The sequence below is a fragment of the Alosa alosa genome, chromosome 10 (assembly GCF_017589495.1).
Source record: "Alosa alosa isolate M-15738 ecotype Scorff River chromosome 10, AALO_Geno_1.1, whole genome shotgun sequence".
In the NCBI taxonomy this organism is placed as follows: domain Eukaryota; kingdom Metazoa; phylum Chordata; class Actinopteri; order Clupeiformes; family Clupeidae; genus Alosa; species Alosa alosa.
This window is the reverse complement of record NC_063198.1, coordinates 14,204,127-14,224,492: the sequence shown is the minus strand read 5'-3', so window position 1 is coordinate 14,224,492 and position 20,366 is coordinate 14,204,127. Positions and strand designations below refer to the sequence as shown.

General features: G+C 41.6%; 3 protein-coding genes across 5 annotated transcripts in view; 2 read left to right on the top strand and 1 right to left on the bottom strand.

Moving 5' to 3' along the window:
- Positions 1-276: 276 nt before the first annotated feature.
- Positions 277-9,626, top strand: LOC125302521 (solute carrier family 2, facilitated glucose transporter member 11-like). The gene is made up of 12 exons (XM_048255741.1): positions 277-440; positions 1,951-2,049; positions 2,189-2,349; positions 2,553-2,677; positions 2,854-2,983; positions 3,253-3,401; positions 5,674-5,861; positions 5,989-6,099; positions 8,207-8,308; positions 8,390-8,465; positions 8,819-8,946; positions 9,104-9,626. The coding sequence occupies exons 1-12, from the start codon at positions 417-419 to the stop codon at positions 9,296-9,298; spliced, it is 1,488 nt and encodes a 495-aa protein (XP_048111698.1). The 5' UTR covers positions 277-416; the 3' UTR covers positions 9,299-9,626.
- Positions 9,627-10,359: 733 nt separating this feature from the next.
- On the bottom strand, positions 10,360-19,938 carry si:ch211-69l10.4 (THAP domain-containing protein 6). Of its 2 annotated transcripts, XM_048255733.1 has the most exons (3): positions 19,272-19,938; positions 18,242-18,603; positions 10,360-10,398 (listed from the first exon to the last, which is right to left on the bottom strand). In XM_048255733.1, exons 1-3 carry the CDS (start codon positions 19,774-19,776, stop codon positions 10,393-10,395), a joined length of 873 nt encoding a protein of 290 aa, XP_048111690.1. In that variant the 5' UTR covers positions 19,777-19,938; the 3' UTR covers positions 10,360-10,392. The 2 variants fall into 2 exon arrangements, with proteins under 2 accessions (XP_048111690.1, XP_048111689.1); XM_048255732.1 differs by lacking the exon at positions 10,360-10,398 and having other exon boundaries at positions 17,754-18,603.
- The window catches only part of LOC125302518 (solute carrier family 2, facilitated glucose transporter member 7-like), a 4,467-nt gene continuing 1,369 nt past the window's right edge, over positions 17,269-20,366 (top strand). The window contains exons 1-3 of one of the 2 annotated variants that reach the window (XM_048255735.1): positions 17,269-17,286; positions 17,638-17,760; positions 17,894-17,962. The gene's annotated coding sequence lies outside the window, so the exon portion shown is untranslated. Of the gene's footprint in view, positions 17,287-17,354; positions 17,761-17,893; positions 17,963-20,366 lie in introns of those variants that run through there. The other variant, XM_048255734.1, reaches the window with a different exon arrangement.

Genomic DNA, 20,366 nt, shown 5'->3' with positions numbered 1-20,366 from the left:
AATGAAGGTTCTACGTTAAACGGTTGAAGCTGCATTAATTACATTAGAAGAAGAAGAAGAATAAGAAGAAGCCTTGGAAGAACATTTTCATGCACTGTAACTACCTAGATGCTGTACAATGTGTAAAGACTAACACATGGTAACTCCAAAGCAACTGAGCATATCCAGCTTCTGCCTAGATCCAGTTCCATCAGGACACAGGAAGGATCTTACATCCGTGACGTACGTCCAGATGTCTTCTCAGTCAATGATCAATGACACACACATGACCAGTTTTTGTACATAACCTGCCAAGATGGGACCAAGGAGAATATATAAGTGCTGCATATGAGAACCTCTCTCATCCCCCTCGCCTCAGCAAAACGCTGGCCTGTGTTCCATCCTTTAACCAGTCATCACCCAGGAAGTCCACAGCCATGAAGACCGCGCTGCAAGAGATGGTAAGGGACCGTTCTGGACCACCGGAGGAAAATAGGGGAGGGTCATGTCTTTTTATTCTTTGTTGAGGGGAGGGTCACCCAACTTTTTTTAGTCTGGGGGGTCACCCAACTGGCTTGGTTTGGTGCATATTTTTCCCCTACACACCACGTTTATCCTTCATTCCCTTCTTTCTTGCAGGGTAGCCTATAAAGGCCTCGCGCTGTGGCTTTCGATCGGAGAGACTGAGGGTCCTCTAGCAAATATTCTATATCTTCTCTTTCGTTCCATAGCTGTCAACATTGAAAATAAGTGAGATTTCCCGTGTTTCTCACCCAAAATACGGGAAAATTTCAACATTCGTCCCCATTAGGGTTGCAGTAGTAGCAACAAAGTAGCCTACTTTATTCAAGCTTATATTCATTTGGTCACCTTATACAGCCCTAAAAAGGCTAAATTTACCCTTGGTAATTTGGTACCACTGTGTGACTTTAAACAGTGTGCATGCTTAACATTAGTAGCATAATTGTGCTTCATTCCACACATTCAGCTCCTAACGTTTTGACAAGCATATCTACCAATTGACCTTGTTCCTGCCCATCTCTCTAGCTTTGCTGTCTCCATCATTTCTGTTTTTGTTGTTTGCAAAAAATATAGTAAATTGGTAACCAGCAACAAATGCAAGTTGTAATCGCTGTCATTCTCTCTCCTGCGCAAACTAAATGTGTTACATTCCAAGTAGCCTAGTGCGTAATTCTGCTTCATAAAGTTGAACAAATAGGCTACATTTGGTTATTTTACAGAAAAATATAAATAACCAGTTTATGGTCTACAGTGCAGACCGGGTTGGTAAGTTATGGTAGGCCAACTTGGAGTGAATATACAAACAGGGGAAATTCTTTCTCTACTCGTAGCTGTGTAGGCTGATGGTAGGTGCGCACGGATACGGCCGTAGTGTACACTATGCAAGCGCCAATGAATCGTGCTCTCAAGACAACCACGCTGTTAACTTAAATAGGTTAACATCACTCTAAGTTCGTGTTCAAGCAAGCAAAACGATGATTTGAAGACATCTGTTTCGCTGGAAGGGAAAGGGGGTAGCAACAGGGCAACACAGAGACAGCCCCGATGGCAGGGCTAATGTTATGAGAGTATTGGGATATTTTTACGGGAAAATGTTAAAACGACAAGACCGGGGGGAGTTGAAATAGGCTACGTGATAAATCTGGAAAAAGTTGGCAGGTATGTTTCGGTCCCGGTGATTATTTGTGAAATTGTGTAAACAGCCTTTTCTCTGTGCCAGAGCAGAGTGATGGGATGGTATAGGTCACATGCACATCACTCGGAGTGAACTCGTTTATTTGTGGACTGTGTAGGTTTAATTGGAAAACTGTTGCTCCTGCTCATATTGTTATTCTGTGATGTGTATAATAATTTGCTTTGAGTTGGCGATACATCCAACATGCTCTCCTTGTCTAACATGCTCTCCTTCTGTGGGATGGATGTTTGTGAAATCTGCTTCTGCATTCTCAGACTCAGTACTGGAGGCTGTACCTGTTGACACTAGTGCTTGGCGTTGGGGGATCACTCCAGTATGGAGTTCAAGTTTCCATCATGGCCTCGCCTGCTGAGGTTAGTGTATACACACTACACACAGCAAACACTTTTAAGGAGCAAATGTCAAGGACCATGCAAAGATATTATCTCAGCCTGCACTCTTCGAAGTGTGTGGTGATGATACCAAATACAAATAATGTGTTTCTGCCTGCAGCACGTCCAGAGCTTTGTGAACCAGACATGGCTGGGCAGGTATGACATCCCTGTGGGAGAGTCCACCAACACCCTCATATGGTCATTCATCGTGTCCATCTTCAGCCTTGGGGGTTGGGCTGGGGCTGTCCACAGTGGCAGCCTTCCAGTCAAATATGGACGGTGAGATTCAGCACAAGGACACACGCTCACAAGCATGTGTGTCGTCACAATATGCATCACTTTCAGTTCATTGTGTTGTTTGCATTATTGTATACTGTATCATGTAATGTGATCTGTATTGTTGTATCAATACATACTTTACAGCATATCAGCATATTGTCTCAGTGACAACTTTGTTGTCCTGTCACTCATTCGTCTTGCAGGAAGAAGGCCCTCCTCTTTAACAATGTGGTGGCCATCGTTGCAGCTGTGTTTATGATCATGAGCCGGACAGCTAAATCATTTGAGATGATCTTGATTGGTAGATTTTTGTATGGATACAACGTTGGTATGTGTTTCTATTTGCTATCATCTTTACATGCCATAGTCTAATGAATTTCTTGTCTAATCATTCTTGTCTAATGAATCACTTTTTGTCATTCTTTGTCAAATATTCATAAATGCAACACTTCCTTTTTCTTGTTTGTATATCCTGACTTGTATCCATGTAATGGTTTCATCCAGGTCTGGGGCTAAGTGTGCACCTGATGTATGTGGGAGAAAGCTCACCAAAGAAGCTGCGTGGCTTTCTCACCTTGACCTGCTCCATCTTCATCGGTCTCGGTAAACTGTTGGGCCAGGTGGTTGGAATCAAGTGAGTCATTTTAGTGACTTGTTTTAGTGACTCTCACACAAATTACATATATACATATAAATTATATATATACTGTACACATATACTGTGGTCAAATACCACAATACCATGGCTAACAATGACTGAGAAGCAGGAAAACGTGTCATGTCAAAATATGATATCAAAGAGTTGTGTCATGTGCCTCAGTTACATCAGCTGTTTTTTTCTTATCTTTCCCATCATACTAACAAATAGGTTCTCTCTCTCTCTCTCTCTCTCTCTCTCCACAGAGAGCTGATGGGCACAGAGGACATGTGGCCGTATCTGCTGGCCGTGAGCGGCCTGCCTGCCATCCTGCAGTTTGTGTCCTTACTGTTTTTCCCAGAGGCTCCGCGCTACCTCTACATCGACAAGGGAGACGAGGATGGCTGCAAGAAAGGTGAGGCTACACTTCACATGTATGACAAATGGACACTGAATATGAAGAGCTTCAGACATTTCCAGTCATATTTCCTGTATCTCAAGGTGCAAATAAGTCAAAATCAACTTGATAGGTTTATAGTCCCAGTGTGTCTTTGCTAAGAGAGCTCCGTCCTGCTAAGAGAGATATTAAGGGATATTTACGTCTAACATTCTGTTCTTAGATCCCAGTTAATCCTTAAGATAGAGGCGGATAATGGTTTCACCACCATTATAGTTTCCATGCTCTTTTTTGTGACAATTATCATTGTAAAATGCATAAGCTGTGCAGTTAATAGATACTAGTAGTAGTATTGGTAGTAACGTCTTTCATTTCAGCCATTTATTTAAACACAGAGAAAAAAACATTGAGTACACATACATTTGTTTTTGTTGTTTATTTGTTTTTTTTTGTTTGTTTTTTTTGGGGGGGGGCATTTTTGCCTTTATTGTGATAGGACAGTTAGAGATCGACAGGAAGAGAGTGGGAGAGAGAGATGGGATGGGATCGGGTAATTACCGGACTTAAATCTTGGTTCCCATGGTCACCTGAACCCATATGTGGTATAAAGTACAGTGTTGTATAAAGTACTAGAAAGCAATACTTGAGTAAAAGTACAAGTATCGTACCAGAAAAAGACTTTGGTAGAAGTGAAAGTTACCTTTTAGAATATTACTTAAGTAAAAGTCTTAAAGTATCTGATATATACTGTATTTAAGTATCAAAAGTAATTTTCTGATATTTAATGTACTTAAGTATTTGAAGTAAAAGTAAAAAGTAAAAAGCAAGCGGTTTTATTTTGAACTTTTATTGTGAACTTAATTTTAGCTTTCTTATAATAAAGTATAGTCAGGGTTCCCATATCTTCTTAATCTCACTCATCAAATCAAAATCACATTATTTTCTAGGACTTTTAGGCACAATTCTCTTAAGTTCCAAGAACAAACAGTATATTTTTAGAGCTGACATCAAAGAAAAAAACAGAAACAGAAATGTCACTTTTGTATGAACCTCAGGTAAAAATGAAAAAAAAAAGACCTGCTTGTACATTGTACACCTGCATGAACATTTTGGTCATGTGGTATGAGCATTCCTAGGGCTTACTCCCCAGGTCACTCTCACACACACACAGGCCACCAATGTATTTTCAGTGGTCGACTGGTTGATCTGTTGCTCAGTCTCTCCTGGCCTCTTTCTACCATCAATCCTTCTTGACGCTTGTGTCTACTGTAGGGCCGGCTCGGCTATGCGTATCTGAGAAAACTTTTTGGAAAAGATGGGCTATATGGACCCAACCAACTCTTTTTGGGAGGGGAGAACTCCCTCACGTAGGCTACAACCCATACAGAGGCATTGCATTGGTGTCATGCACAGAATGCGGAACGTGTCCTACTTTAAGAAAAGATAGAATAACGTAACAAATATTTTTGCAATATGTTTTTCCTCGACCGGCCCAAAAGTGAAGCGGCCCACCGGGAATTCTCCCGACTACCCACCCGAGCCTGAATCAGTCTTACTCTTCTTGGACTGAAGACAAGTCCTGTGATGCTAAATAGCCTTTCACAGGCCGCTGAGGCAGGTAGCGGAGTGTTCAGCTTCACAGAAAGCTGCCAATGTACAGAAACATTTCTTGCAAATACGGCCACGGGTGTATGGCGTTATCTTCACCACTACCCTGTTCACCGAGTTCACCACTATCGTCGGGGTGGTCGTCTATGATAATGGGAGGTCCTCCAGTAGGTGCTCGTGCTTCCATGGCGGTTTCAGTTATGTGTCCTCCTCCTTAAGCAACAAACAAGCGCTGAAATAGAGCGCGCAGCGTGCGGAGCAATCTAGGAGCAGTGATTCGCCAAACCTCCCTTATTGCAGTCGCACACATTTCTTCTAATTTCATGTTTAAGTTGCGAGTAACAAAGATGCTTAGTGGAAATATAACGGAGTAAAAGTATACATTTTATCTAGTAAATGTAGTGGAGTAAAAGTGAAAGTTGACATAAATTTAAATAGCGAAGTAAAGTACAGATACGTGAAATTTCTACTTAATTACATTACAATACTGGGTATGGGCCACAGCGCCTCCAAGTTGTTGATTAGCTGGAATAGTGTAGGTAACGCTAGCTATGTCCGAGTCATGTTCTAATTCCTTTTTACAAAAAGTGTGCTTTAATGTGTTTAATCACAGATCGTACCTGTAAGTGAAAAAGGTTCAAGAAATATAAAGGCACCTCAAACCTTTGTGTGTGTGTTACAGCCCTGCACTGGTTGTGGCAAGAAGATGACCTGAAGCTGGAGCTGGAGGACATGATGAAGGAGAGGGAGAAAGCCCAGGGCGAGAAGGCCAAGACTGTACTGGACGTTCTGAAATCTCGATGCGTGCGCTGGCAGCTGCTGGCACTGGCGATTCCCTGTGCTGGTGTCCAGTTCTGTGGCATCAACGCGGTGAGGGAGGGCAATGGCTTACTTATTGCTTATTTTGTTGAAAGATTATTTTCCATGGAGAAAAAAAGAGATATGTGTAGCATGATTTGCAACTGAAGGATCGTTTTTATTTCCCTTATGTGCACAGCTTTATTTCTATGCTTTTGACATTTTCCGTGAATCTGGAGTTGAAGAGAACAAGATGCACTATCTCTCCCTTGGCATTGGAGCAACAGAACTGATCACTGTAATAATCTGCGTGAGTATCTTAAGACATGTCCTCTATAGGCCTATGCATTTTTTATACAAAAAACTTTTATAATGAACAGTGTGACAAAACTAAATGTAGTACATTTCTAATGTCTATCAATTTAAGTTATATACTTTTGACACATTTTATATAATGTTTTACGCTGTATGGTGTCTGTCTCTCACTTCCAAATCTATAAATTTTGAGAACAGTTTGAACTGGAGGGTGCAAATTTAGAGGTGGAGTCACCTGACCAGGCCATTGCTCTGCTAAAATCTCATTAGAAGCGACATCTTTTGGCTGCTGACATGTCATTACCATGGCATTTTAGTTTTCTATTCTGTGATACCATGCCAATAGCCTGGAGATTCCAGATCCAAATCTGAAAGATTATGGGTCTGGCCACGAATAATGTAATGGCCCAACTCGAGGGGCGGCACCAAGCATGCATTTGAAAATCTCACTGCACACAATTGGATAACACTATGACTGTCATCTGTTACACAAATATGATTGGTTCCCCGCGATGCAAGGAGCAAAAGTTACGTGCATCATTACTCGTTGCCAGAGTCTCTCGCTGAGAAAATGCTTCTGCGAGAACTCTGGATTCCCAGAGTACCATGCCAATGGATACAATGCTACAATACATTCAAAACTCTGCTGCTAGGATCCTGGTGAGAGTGCAGAAATTTGAACCCCCATTCTCCACTCACTCTACTGGAAGTCTGTGGAGTCTGGGAAGTCTGCTAGAATTGAAACCCCCCCCCCCCCCATCCCCCCGCACACACACACACACACACACACACCTCAAAGAGCTACTCACCCCACTAAACTCGACATGATCCCTTCGTTCCACTCACTCAAACCACCTCCACATCCCCAGGACCAAAATAACAACAATGAGTGATTGGGCCTTTTACTCCCCTCGCCTGTGGAGTGCCCTCCCATACACTCTGAGGGCACCACAGTCTACTGAGTTTTATTTTTAGCAGAGTATTTGATTTTTCATTAATCTGGCTAGCAGCTAATTTAAATCTTGATGGTTGCTTTTTATTGTTTTTTTCTTTTTATGCCATTTTTTTATCCTGTAGTGCTCTCAGATTTCTTGAGATTTTTTTTCCAGTAATTTTGTGTTAACGATTCCGAACGGACACTGAAAGACCGGGCTGCATCAAAAGCTGGTGGGCATGTAGCCCCACAAGGATGACACGGAACCATTGATTTTCGTTTTGATCCATCACCCCCCAACCACCAACCCACCCCCCCCCGCCACAACAGACCCCCCCAAATGTGGGTTGGGCGGACAGTTTTCTGTGAATATCTCAAGGACCGTAGAGCCTTTTTTTGTACGCTGGTCTCCAGGGGCCATCTTAACCCATCCTATAACCACTCATTTGCGGTATAGCACTACCTAGTTGAAAATGCAAAAATGAGGTGTTGTGAGGCTGATGTGTTCAGAACTGCACAAAATTTGACGTGTAAGATCACTATGACCTCTGAATGCATGCTGAGTTTCGTGGGATTCCGTTCAATGGGGGGCCATACAATAAATTAATTTATGCATACATTTAGTCACTGTACACCAATCGTCCTGTAGATGGTGGAGTTGACATATCCACACACGCAGACACACACACAGACACACAGACACACACACACACACACACACACAGAAGCAAACAAGCACACATACACAGGCATGCACACGCACACCAGCACGCACACACATGTGCAGACACACACACACACACACACACACACACACCATGACCCCCCCAACACACACAGTCACAAGCGAACACACACACACACACACACACACACACAAAAAAGCACACATGTACACAAATACAAACACACAGATGCACACACTCATTTACATGCAAGAGTAGAGGATGGAGTAGGAGTTGGAGACAAATTGATAAGAGTGATTTATTTTTGCGGAGATAATGTGCAGGACTGGTCGGCAGTCATATTTCGTACCGCTCTGCAGTACATCTAGTTATTATTATGTTGTAATTCCTCAAACATGTATACACACATAAATACACATTCATCTCATGCATTTGGAAAGCTATTAATGTGGTTGTGTTTGTGAATGTGTGTCTACATACAGGCATTTGTGATTGACCGAGCTGGCAGAAAGAAGCTCATGGGCTTTGGTTACCTCATGATGGGTGTGATAATGTCCGTGCTGATTGTCATGTTGACAATCAAGGTAACTGCCACTGCCAAAGCCATAACAAAGTCTCATTAATTTAATTTAGAATCTATGAGTAATGATCTTATCCCACCTTAGGATATGTACACCTGGGTTCCCTATTTCAACATCGCACTGATCTTTTCTGTCATCTGCGTCTATGGCTTGGGACCATGTAAGCATTCTCTTATGGTTATTGTTTTTCACATAGCAAGCATACCAGGAAGTGCAGGGCTTTGTGACACCAACTTTCAGTTACTCAAAACAGGCCTAGTTTTTTTTTTTTCAATAATAGAGTAGTATTTTATATGTGAATTTGATGACATAATTTAGATGAAGTCGTATGGATCTGACAGTTTTCAAATCAAGGATGAAAGGGGGGATACAGTACCTAAATTTAGTGATTGATGCCGCAAAGACAGGAACAAACTCACAGATATTTGGCAAAGACATACTCCACTGCCTCCTCTGTCCAGGAGAGGGATTGCCTTGAATACATTTTGATCCAGTATGTTACTGTGTCTGTAGCGGGGGTGTCCATGTGCCTGCCAGCTGACCTCTTCCTGCAGGCTTGGCGTCCATCAGCATATGTGGTTAGCGGCACCATTAACTGGCTCAGCCTGTTTGTCATTGGGATGCTCTTCCCATACATTGTGGTGAGTCCAAGCCTCCTGCGGTTAACAGCCTTGACAGTAAAGGGCAGTTAGAGGCACATTGGAAACTTTGTATCTACCTAGTAACAGTTGGACAATTTGTATGAAGCAGTTTGGAGTGTGTATATCATTGATTTGAATGTATCTTCCTTTTTTGCAGGAGGGATTGGGGCAGTTCTGTTTCCTGATATTCGTTGCATACTGCATCTTTAGCGCAGCATTCATGTTATATTTTATCCCAGAAACAAAAGGAAAAACTATGGTGGAGATCACTGAAGACTTTAACAAATTAAACTTTAAGAACAGGGGCACAGAAATTGAGAAGGGAGACTTTGTACTTGCAACAAAGTTCTAGAAGCCTGTATACACCATATTTATTCTGAATGTGTGTTTGTTCTTGGTATTGTAAATATGCTGTGTGTCCCCTGATAAATTGTAACATTTGAATTTGCATTTCCCCACATGTAAATCCTTTGACTAATTTAAATACATGTTCTAAGACATGTTCTTAAGACAATGGTGCATGTAACATAGCCCGGAATCTGAAAACAAAGATTAAGCCTACATTTTTACCCAAGCGTAGACTTTTTTTTTTTACAAAAAATTGTAAACAATACAAAACATATTTCAAGTTTTCTGACTTGTTTTCCCTCCTATTTATAATAAAGTAAGTGTCTCCATTACTATAAGCTTGTGGCTGTTTTGTGCCATCCCAGTACTATTTTAACTTCAACAATCAAAATAGCAGTAATTTTTATATATACACAGGAGAGATGTTAAATTCCTAGTACTATAGATAGGGGATCTCACACATCAACAACCAAGCCTATTTACCGTCAAAATCAAAATCACAAATCACTAACAACAACAGAACAGCCTTCAAGGGCATTTGACCTGGGTTATCAAGCAGGCACCTTCCTTCATAGGTGTTTCATTGAATTAGGTGTTGCTGTGGCCGATTATGATCAAATCAGCAACATGTACAGTCATTCCTCTTCGTTGATGTGGACGTTTATGATCCGATCAGCAACATATTGACATACCAAGCAATATCAAGGGGAAGCCGTGGCCGTTAGCACTTCGGACTTGTAACCGGAGGGTTGCCTGTTCGAACCCCGACCAGTAGGCACGGCTGAAGTGCCCTTGAGCAAGGCACCTAACCCCGAGCGCCGCTGTTGTTGCAGGCAGCTCACTGCGCCGGGATCAGTGTGTGCTTCTCCTCCCTGTGTGTGTGCTGAGTGTGTTTTCACTAATTCACGGATTGGGATAAATGCAGAGACCAAATTTGCCAATGCCAAGTATATATACTTACTTATACTTATCATAAATACTTATACTTATCATATACACTTATACTTATCATAAATACTTATCATAAATACTTCAGTCATTCCTCTTCGTTGCTGTGGCCGTTTATGATCCGATCAGCAACACTTCAGTCATTCCTCTTCATTGCTGTGGCCAGTTATGATCCAATCAAAAACATGCAATATAATAAGTAAAACAAAAGTATTGGTAAAAGAAAATTAGAAAGTACATACAAACTTGATAAATATGTTTTAAAGACACTCAATCCACCTTAACAACAAACTATGATCCGCTAGGTAAACTGATGTTCTAACTGAAACATACTCAACAACAACTTAATGTCGAGAATGACAACAGTGTTATATCAAATAACGCACATTATATAGTACAGGTTTTCCAAATCAATCCAGGGATCAACCAACTTTGAGAAAATAATTGGGCTTGTCATGTTCTTTTTTAATTTGATGCCAGCAACACATCTAGAAATATAGCTGCAAGCAGCAATGAGGGGGCCAAGCAGTCAGTTCAGCAGTCCAAATTTGTCATGTAACTCAATGCGGTTGCATCAGGTATATAGCATTAAGCAGTCACAGCAAGTTCCATGCCAAACAACCCAAGATTGGCTGAGTTACAAGGTAATTTCCTGTTTGCGGCTTAAGCCACCAATTTCGATTGGCTATTATGGCCAAATGGTTTTAGTTCGAAAGACAAAAAGCAATGCATTTGTGAGACATGCTCTGAAGATGATGTGCATCAAGTTTGGAGTCAATCGGACAAAATTTGTGACCTATGAAAACGTTTAAGTGTTTTTGATAAAATTCAATATAGCGGAAAATCCATCATGGCGGAAATTGACATCATAGGGTGCATTGAACTCAGCTTAGTCCAAGGACACCAACAACACCTGGTTTTTGAAAACTCAGAGCGACAGGTCAAAGGTTAGGTGCGTGAACGCACATCCAACTTTGACCTGTTGGTGGTGGTAGAGTGTATGAGGTGCCGACTTAAAACTTGATGAAATTTATCACAGGACTGTCTCTAATCAGTGTGCCAAACTTCACAACTTTTTTTTACCAGATCTTTCTATGGGCTGCCATAGACTTCCATGGCAGAATAATACACTTCAGCAGCCACGGGCAAAAAAGGTTTTGCTAATTACAGCGCCCCCTAGCGGTCAAAGGTTACCAGATTGGTTGTGTGTTCTCCCAATTAGGTCAGGAGTCAATGTACTTAGTTTGCTCACCAATTGGTTTTGATAGATGCTACGGATGCTGAGATATCAGCAATTTCGATTGGCTGCTACGGGCAAACGCTTCTGTCAATTGTTATGGAAATCAAAGCACTGATAAGGCATGGTCTGAAGATGGTCTGTGCCAATTTATTGTTGTTGGTGAGGATCCGATGAAATTTGTGACCTAGGGAAATTTGATAGTGGTTTTGATTAAATCCAATATGGCGGCCAAATCAATTATGTTGATGTCATGAATTGCCATCTGTCGACATAAGGATCCTCCACAGTATTACCAGACACCACTAGTACATTGTAATTCTAGGCACAACAGCAGCTACAGTCCAAAAGGCATGTTACTGATTTACAGCGCCCCCTAGAGGTCGAAGGTCACCAAATTTCTAGAGCGTCCTCCTGATGGGGTCATGAGTCCATATACCAAGTTTGGATTTGATGACTGCAAGGGTTGCTGAGATATGAGCTCACTTCCTGTTTGGCGGCTCAGCGCAAATTTTGATTGGCTGTTACGGCTTAACGGTAATACTTCCAAGACGAAAAGTGATAACTTTTGTGAGGCTTGGTCTGAAGATGATCTGTGTAAAATTTGGTGGGAATCAGAGAAAGTATGTGCATTTTAAGTGTTTTTGATGAAATCCAAAATGGCGGAAAATCCATCATGGCGGAAAATGATGTGTTGAACTCGGCTTGGTCCAAGGATTCCAACGATACCTGACTTTTGAAAATCGGACCTACGGGTCAAAAGTTACATGAGTGAACACACTTCCAACTTTGGCCTGTTGGTGGCGCTAGAGGGTTCGAGTTGCCGACATGAAACTTGGTGACATGAATCATGGGACCGTCCCCAATTAGTGTGCCAAATTTCCCAACTTTTTACCAGACGCTTCTATGGGCTGCCATTGACTTCCATTGCATATAATAATAACTAGATGTACCGCATAGCGGTACAAAATATGACCGCCGCTCAGTCCTGTACATCCGTTCCGCGAAAATAAATCACACTTCAATTTGTCTCCATATTTTACTCCATCCCCCACTCTTGAAACTTTTGTGTATGCTTGTTTGGCATGCCTGAGTGTGTGTGTGCGGCTGCACAGAAAGTAGACTACTGGTGCTGAAAAGGTGAATAGATTGTAGAATAGCCAAAGAAGATGTAGCATTGTTATAAAACCTTTAAAATCTCTAAACAATCACAAGTAGGGCAGTTCATCACAGTTCATCCATTGCAACTGGATTGATGAAAGGTCACTTACACCTGTAGGCTACATTGTATTTGGGAAAAAAGCAAAAGGTATCAGCATAATGTTATTTATTTATTTATTTATTTATTTATTTTTATGTATTTTTAAACAAAAACATCTCTGTCAGTTCCATGCCGCTTTTCAACAGCTATCAAAAAACAAAGGTCATTTTTGGATGGATGGATTTTTTGTGAATGTTTCTTCTTCTACATAAGATTTTAGTCATCTTTAGTTCATGTAATACTTTATTGTCAATGCACAAATTAAGTAACAGTAGTCTGAAACGTTATTGTTAATGCACAAATTAACAGTAGTCTGAAACGAAATGCTGTTTTACATCTAACCAGTGGTGCAAATAACTAACATGTCCAAATGGGCCTTGATGAAATGCGTCGCTAGACTGTTCATACACATTTTAACGGGCCAAAGTTGAAGAGCTTTTGTCCGTTATTGTTAGTGCAAATATAGGCTGATTCATGTTCCCTTGCATTGTTTAACTGAGGTCCATGGCTAGTCTGGCTTTCATCAGACCAAGCTCAATCTTTTAAGAAATCAAAAAATAAATAGCGGGCAGATCAGGCCATCCTTAAAAATATTTTTGTTTGCAGTAACAGCCAAAAAAAATTAAAATGGGTCGGTAGGTAGGTCAATATTTTTTTTTTTTTTTTCAAGATTCAAAGTAAAAAAAAAAGTACAATTTTGGTCATGGTGATTACGTGAGGAATGAATTTACACAAAATGTGCATATCGCGGACGTAACTGACTGGGTCCAACCCGCGCCTTCAGGCTTTCACCATTGCAAACCTCATTCTGATGCAGGTTATATAGACCAGCCTTTCTCAAACTTCTTTGACCTGAGGCCCGGTCATGGCAGACTTTTGGGTCATAGGGCTCATCTACATGTACCCAGAAAGAAGGCTACAATAGCTCTTGGCCACGTTATTTTGAAATTTGACTATACAATACTCAATGCTATACAGTGTACTATACAGTCTCTGCTCTGTTTCTAAGGAAGTTCCAAAAAAACAACGTCGTTCTATTAAGTTTCGTTAAATAAATAAATAGCCTTCCAACAGGTTGAAGCGGAGCTTTGATACCAACGCTATCGATTAGTTTCAGTTTCTCTCGTGGCAGACGCCAGCACTGAATGAATGCTCACACCACCACTTAATTGTAGGGCTCCATGTTTAATGACATCGATAGCAGAAACGCTTGTTTTTTTTTTTTTTTTTTTTCGTCGATCCATGGTTTCTTGATCAACTGCGCAGCAAATTATCAGATGAAGCACCGGCCTAATTTCACTCCACGACTCCAAGGACCAGCAGTCTCCATGTTGGCGGACCCATATTTTGAGAAATGCTGAATAGACCACAACCAATTTCAATACTCCGACACGGTCACCGTTAGACTAGGGGAGGAGGGATGAGAAAGATCTGACCACAGTTCTTCCAGAACTTGCCAAGTAAAAAGCGCTATCAGTTTGTGTGAATGAAACGGCGTTAGGCCATAGTGTGACATGTAAAACCAATGGTGTAGAGATGACGCCACACGTGAGCCACGTTTGCATGTAGGCAATTTATATTCACAATACTTGGGCCTACTAAAAGAAATATTATTTTATTGCATTTGTATTGGTTGTTTAGAGTAAAAAAAAACAATCGGTCGGTATAAACGCAAGTTTACAACCGCAAGTCGGTCGGACTAAAAGGGGAAAAAATAAATATTTGGGTCGGTTCTAAATTGACAGGGTCGGTCGGGTTACGGCAAACGAAAATATTTTTAAGGATGGCCTCAGGCTGGGTTCACCCAGCCTAGTCCATAGGCACCGATATTGTTTAATTTTTCCGATTGAGATATACACGCTCTGGCTATTCTAAATGCAAAAATGCATCAGGGAGTTATGACAAAACGGTAACTAACAAACTAGATCCTAATAGAAAGCTGTTAGCTTCCCTAAGCTACAGGTAGGATTATAAGGTAGGCCTATTTACAACATAAATTGTCAATAGGCTATGCTGGCTTACACAAATAAAATCTCCTTTGAAACCAATGGCTTACGCCTTACAGTATCAAGCGGACTTAAACTGTCATATCGTGGGCGAAAAGTTGTAATAACATTCACGCAGCTCCATGAGTCAAGGAAAGCGAATGAAGTAGCCACTTCTAAATGGGACCCACTACACAGTAGCTTAAGGTGTTTTGCTAAAGCAGCCATAATGAAATGAAGGTGTCATTGTTTGGATACTTCACACACACGTGCTTTTTAATTTCACAGACTACAACTACCAAGCTGTAATCAAAGCACATCGATTCCCCTCTCACACCCTGCACGCACTTAAAACAAAATAAACAGGCGTCCTCAGTCTCAAGCATGTATAGGCAAAACTGTATCAGACCGTGTAACGTTGGTAAATCTTCCATTGCACAAAATGATTTTGTAGCACGTGCAATAAATGACAGTCGAAGATACAAACAGTGCTGCTATACATTTGCTTGGTATAACCGCATTTATAGTTTTCTACAAATGCAATAAATCAAATGCCTCCATCACTCAACCAACGCTTAACGGTAACATTACCTAGGTGTTGGTGGTGGTCCCCGGGACTAAATGAAATTTTTCTAGTGGGGCTACATACCCACCAAATTTCATGTACCCCGGGTGGTTCGCGTCCCGGGTATCAATGACCAAAAATTCATGGAGTAGATGACGGAAAAATTCTTGAATTGTGTGCATGTGTGCGTGTACAAATTTATGTTTATGTGTGTGGGTGTGTGTGTGTGTGTGTATGTGCGTTTTGTGTGTTTGCCTGCGTGATGTGTGTTTGTGCATGTGCATGCATGCGCATATGTCTACTGTGTGAGTATGTGTCATACATGATGATTACTGTAAATGTATGTGTGTGCGTGTATATCTGTTTATGCACATGTGTGCACATGGAATGGGTTAACATGACCCCTGGAGGCAAACATAATGAAAAAATGGGTCATCCTAGGCCCTACAGTTCTCAAGATATTCACAGAGAACTGTGTTCGCCCCACCCTCCTTTCGGGGTCCAGTCCAGTGGGTGGGGGGCTACAGATCAAAAACGAAGAATGACGGTTCCATGCTATCCATGTGGGGGTACATGCCCACCAAGTTTTGTGTACCCCGGTCTTTCAGTGTCCCGAACCTTTGTTGGTGTACGTCACTAAATGTACACATAAATGATTTTATTGTAAGGCCCCTCATGAACGAAAGTACACAAAACTTGGCATGCATTCGAGGGTGTCATAATGATCCTACACTTTTAATTTCGTGCAGTTTTGACCTTGTCAGCCAGAGATATTGTGATGAAAACACCTAATTTTTGCTTTTAATTTTTAACTAGGTGGCGCTATACATGAAATAAGTGGTAATGGGATGGGTTGACATGCCCCTTAAGACCAACATACATAAAAAGGTGGACCTCCTAGGCCCCTACGGTTCTCGAGATATTCACAGAAAACTGTCTCCGGCCACCTACAGGCCAGTTGGTGTATAGTAACATAAATTAATTTATTGTGTGGCCCCCCATGAACGGAATTCCAAAAAAAAAAAAAAAAAAAAATCTGACTAAACCTTCTAAAAGCTTAAAACTGCATGGGCGGTCATAATAATAGGAAAACGTAGAAACACAATGAGGTCCTCGCAGCTTCGCTTTTTGGCCCCCAAAAAGTTGGGACAGGGGCATGTTTACCACTGTGTTGCTTCACCTCTTCATTTAACAACATTCTGTAAATGTTTAGGAATTGAGGAGACTAGTTGCTAGAGTTTTGAGAATGAAATGTCCCATTCTCACCCAATAAGCCATTATCACGCTGATACGACGTACTTCCGCATTCATGATTTTTGTGCACTGCCACTTCCGGTGAATTATTCATCACTCTGGCGTATCCATGATGGATGAGCGCAAGTTTACTTATACTGCATCCCTGGTAAATTTGCCTAAAATAACTTTTTCTGACGTACATCGGCTAACTGAACAACACTCCATCACAGCCCGCTCCAAAGTGGACAAGGGATACAGTTTCTTTTTCGAGAACTTCATCTACGACTATGAAGGTGAGTGGCTACTAGCTAACATAACATTACATTAGCTAGGTAGGTTAGCTTATGCTAACGTCAGTTCGGCGTCAGCTCAGATGTTTGTATGGTTATAAGGTGTTTAACATACGTTAAACCCAACTAAAGTAAGATTATTCAGCTTTAAATGAGGCTGAGTCAATGCACCCATTTCATTTATATTCTGATGGGAAGAACTTTAGCCTCTGTCAGTGTCAGCTAGCTAACGTCAGCATACAAGTGTCTCTTGCTAGAATCATTGGTACATCAACAAACACAGTACAAGTTAAAAATCACGATGGTACCATGAGAGATGTTTTTTTGTCTTTATCTATGTAATGTTGAATCACAGTATGCATTAATTATAGTTTTGTCCACCAGTGTCCAACATCATTGACAGGGAGGTGGCTGTCAGGTCTAGGTCTTTCAGGTCTATGAAGAAGCGAGAACAGCCCCATTATTTGAAGGTTATTTTAGGAAGCTAAGGCATAATGGCAAAAGTTTAACCCTTCCACTGTTGCCTGTTTATATTAAGTCAGTCAACAGCCATGTGCAATAAATTGCTATACCTTTGTTACATACATACGGTATGCAAACATCATAATGTAACTTTGCATTTAAATTCTTTAATATCCTGTTTGTTGAATCCAACATGTTAATGGTGTAAGGGGTTAACTACTCTACTACGGTTGCAGATTTCCTAGGATTTTTGGTTAATTGTAATGCTCTTCCTTACATTTCTATATCATTTGCAACAAGATTTTCCTTTTAGTTTAACGTTATCAACTAAAACGATTAGTGTTGTGTCTGTAATGTAGATTGTTTTTCAAGCTGATGCAGCCGAATTTCAGGAAACCTCATGCAGCTGTACAGCAGGCAAGGTTCTTTGCAATCATCTAGTGGCCTTGTTGTTCCAGAGTGCCCATTACAGCATGTTGCAGGTGAGGGCTGTGGTCTGGGATGACGTTTACACGGGCAGGTTAATTGGAGTGACACTGGTTCTAGAGGTCTACCTTTGATTGTTAACAAGCACATGCTCAATCCCGGTTTGCTCTTCTATCTCTTGATCTGCAGGTGAGAGCTGTACCACCACCTGTGGCCTGCACAAGCTCTCTGCAAACATGGCATCGACCAAGGACAAAGGTAACATTGTAGCCGCACCATATTAAATAGACTTCCAGTCTATTTTTCAGCCGCGGTGTGAGCTGCCCCGTGTGCCCTCATTCCGCGAACAGTGTGTCCCAAAGTTACGCCTGGGACACAATGTTCGCGGAGCAAACCGTGGCGACAATACTGCACAAATTTGCTTGGCATGGTGTCCTTGACTTGCTGTTTACTCATCCAGATGGGAAGGGTGCCAAGGAGCAGGTAAAGGTAGTTGGCCCACGTTATAACAACACGGGAGACAGTGGACACACTGACCTGAAACATGTCAGCCAGCACCTTCTCTTGCAGGCCTGCAGCAACTCGGCAGCAGAAGAGAAAAAACTCATCAACTAGTTGCAGTCTACGCGTTGGACTGGGAGAAATGGGTGCAACTGTTTGTCCCTTTTTCTGAGCTTTCGACCAATAAACCACCATGGAGGCAGATGGTTGAATAGCCTCCCAGAAGGCACAAAAAACATCTCTTGATGTGAATCTTGTGTAAAAAAGGATGTCCTTGTCTGATACACCAAATCTGTTAAAATGCACTCGACCCACTTTCAGCTGTGATAGCTCTGTTGTCAGCTCCTTGACTTGGTCTTCCAATTGCTGTATGCGTGCAGCAGCAGCATCCAGTGCACCTGTATGAGATGTGAGAAAAATGAAAACAGATTGTCTGTGACTTGCATATTGGAAGTAGTTTGGACCTCTAAAGTTACATGAAATAGCATTTTATAGCTCAATATTCACCTTTACGTTTAATCAAGTAAGATATAAAATGCAACGCTTGTACTTGTGATGAAGCTTTTCAAATTGTAGTATTGGTCAAATGCTGGGACATCAATAACACTAAACATTTTGTGCCAGTGTTCTAAGTTGACCTACCTCCTCGGTATGACCTACTAATAACACATTCTGTGCTAAAACCATAGGTAGCACATCCTGATAGACATTTCTTACCTGTGAGGGTGTGCTATCTACGGTTTAAGCAAAATATAATGAGCAGTAGGGCATTCTGATAGACATTTCCTACCTAACAGCAGTGGTGGAGGAAGTACTGAAACTCAGTACTTAAGTAAAAGTACAAATAAGCAGAGAAATATTTACTCTAGTAAAAACATGAGTACGTACAAATACGTGGAACATTTATTTAAAGTAACGCTACACAGTAACGGCATTTGTACATAGTTACATTCCACCACTGCCTAACAGGATGTGCTACCTGTGGTTTAAGCATAGTATGGGGTACTGGTAGGTCATCATGAGGAGGTAGGCCAACATTTCAGAACATCGGCAAACACTAACATACCTGGTTTAGGAGCAGAGCCGTAATCATGTTCTTTCATCACCACCGAAGCTGCGACCTCCTCCATAGCCTCTTCCTCACATGGCAGGGGGTGCTCCAGAGGAAGGGCAGGGCAAACGTCATGACCTAAGCGAGTTGATGCTCTTTTATAAGCGGACTCCCTTCTTGGCAGTCCCCAGTTGTTCCACTGAAAACGGGAGGGCACAGACCCGATTTTCAGACGCTTGATGCGAACCCGATTGGTAAAGTTAGCCTCGTTAGCTAACGCTAGCCTGATACCACCTGTAGCGTTAGTGTAGTCTGATTCACTAAAGTGCCGGCTACAAACAAACGTGCTACCTTGTTTTATTTTAAAGTTTGGCCCTTCATCCCGGCGAACCGCTTTAATCCACTTCTTCCTTAGACTCAATTCAGTCGGGAATCCATGGAAACTTAAGTAGGGTTGGCGTTGTTTGTTCGATGTACAAAGTGGAACAGAGCAATGACATCTAGCCTTCGTTTCAGCCATTGTTGAACTGCGCCGGAAGTGGACGTGCACAAAATTTAAAAATCCCGCCCGTGAAACCCGGAAGCGTGATAATCCCCTATATAGAATTTTAGCTGCTCAACTCACTTCCTGTTGGGCGTGCCATTTTACACTGATGCCATTTTGCCCTCTCAACAGCCCCTGTCCCCGGACAATTGCACTTACCATTATGCTGTTGCTAGTCTATCGGCCACCTAAACCATCTACTAATTTTCTGTCTGAACTGAATGAACTCCTCACAGTTATCTCATCTGTCTGCCCTGCTGTTATTGGGGGCCAAGCAGCGAAGCTGCGAGGACCTCATTGTGTTTCTACAAAACTTGGCATGCATTCGGAGGGTGTCATAATGATCCTACACTTTTAATTTCGTGCAGTTTTGACCTTGTCAGCCAGAGATATTGTGATGAAAACACCTAATGTTTTGCTTTTTAATTTTTAACTAGGTGGCGCTATACATGAAATAAATGGTAATGGGATGGGTTGACATGCCCCCTTAAGACCAACATACAAAAAAAAATGGTCCTCCTAAACCCTACGGTTTTCGAGATATTCACAGAAAACTGTGTCTGCCC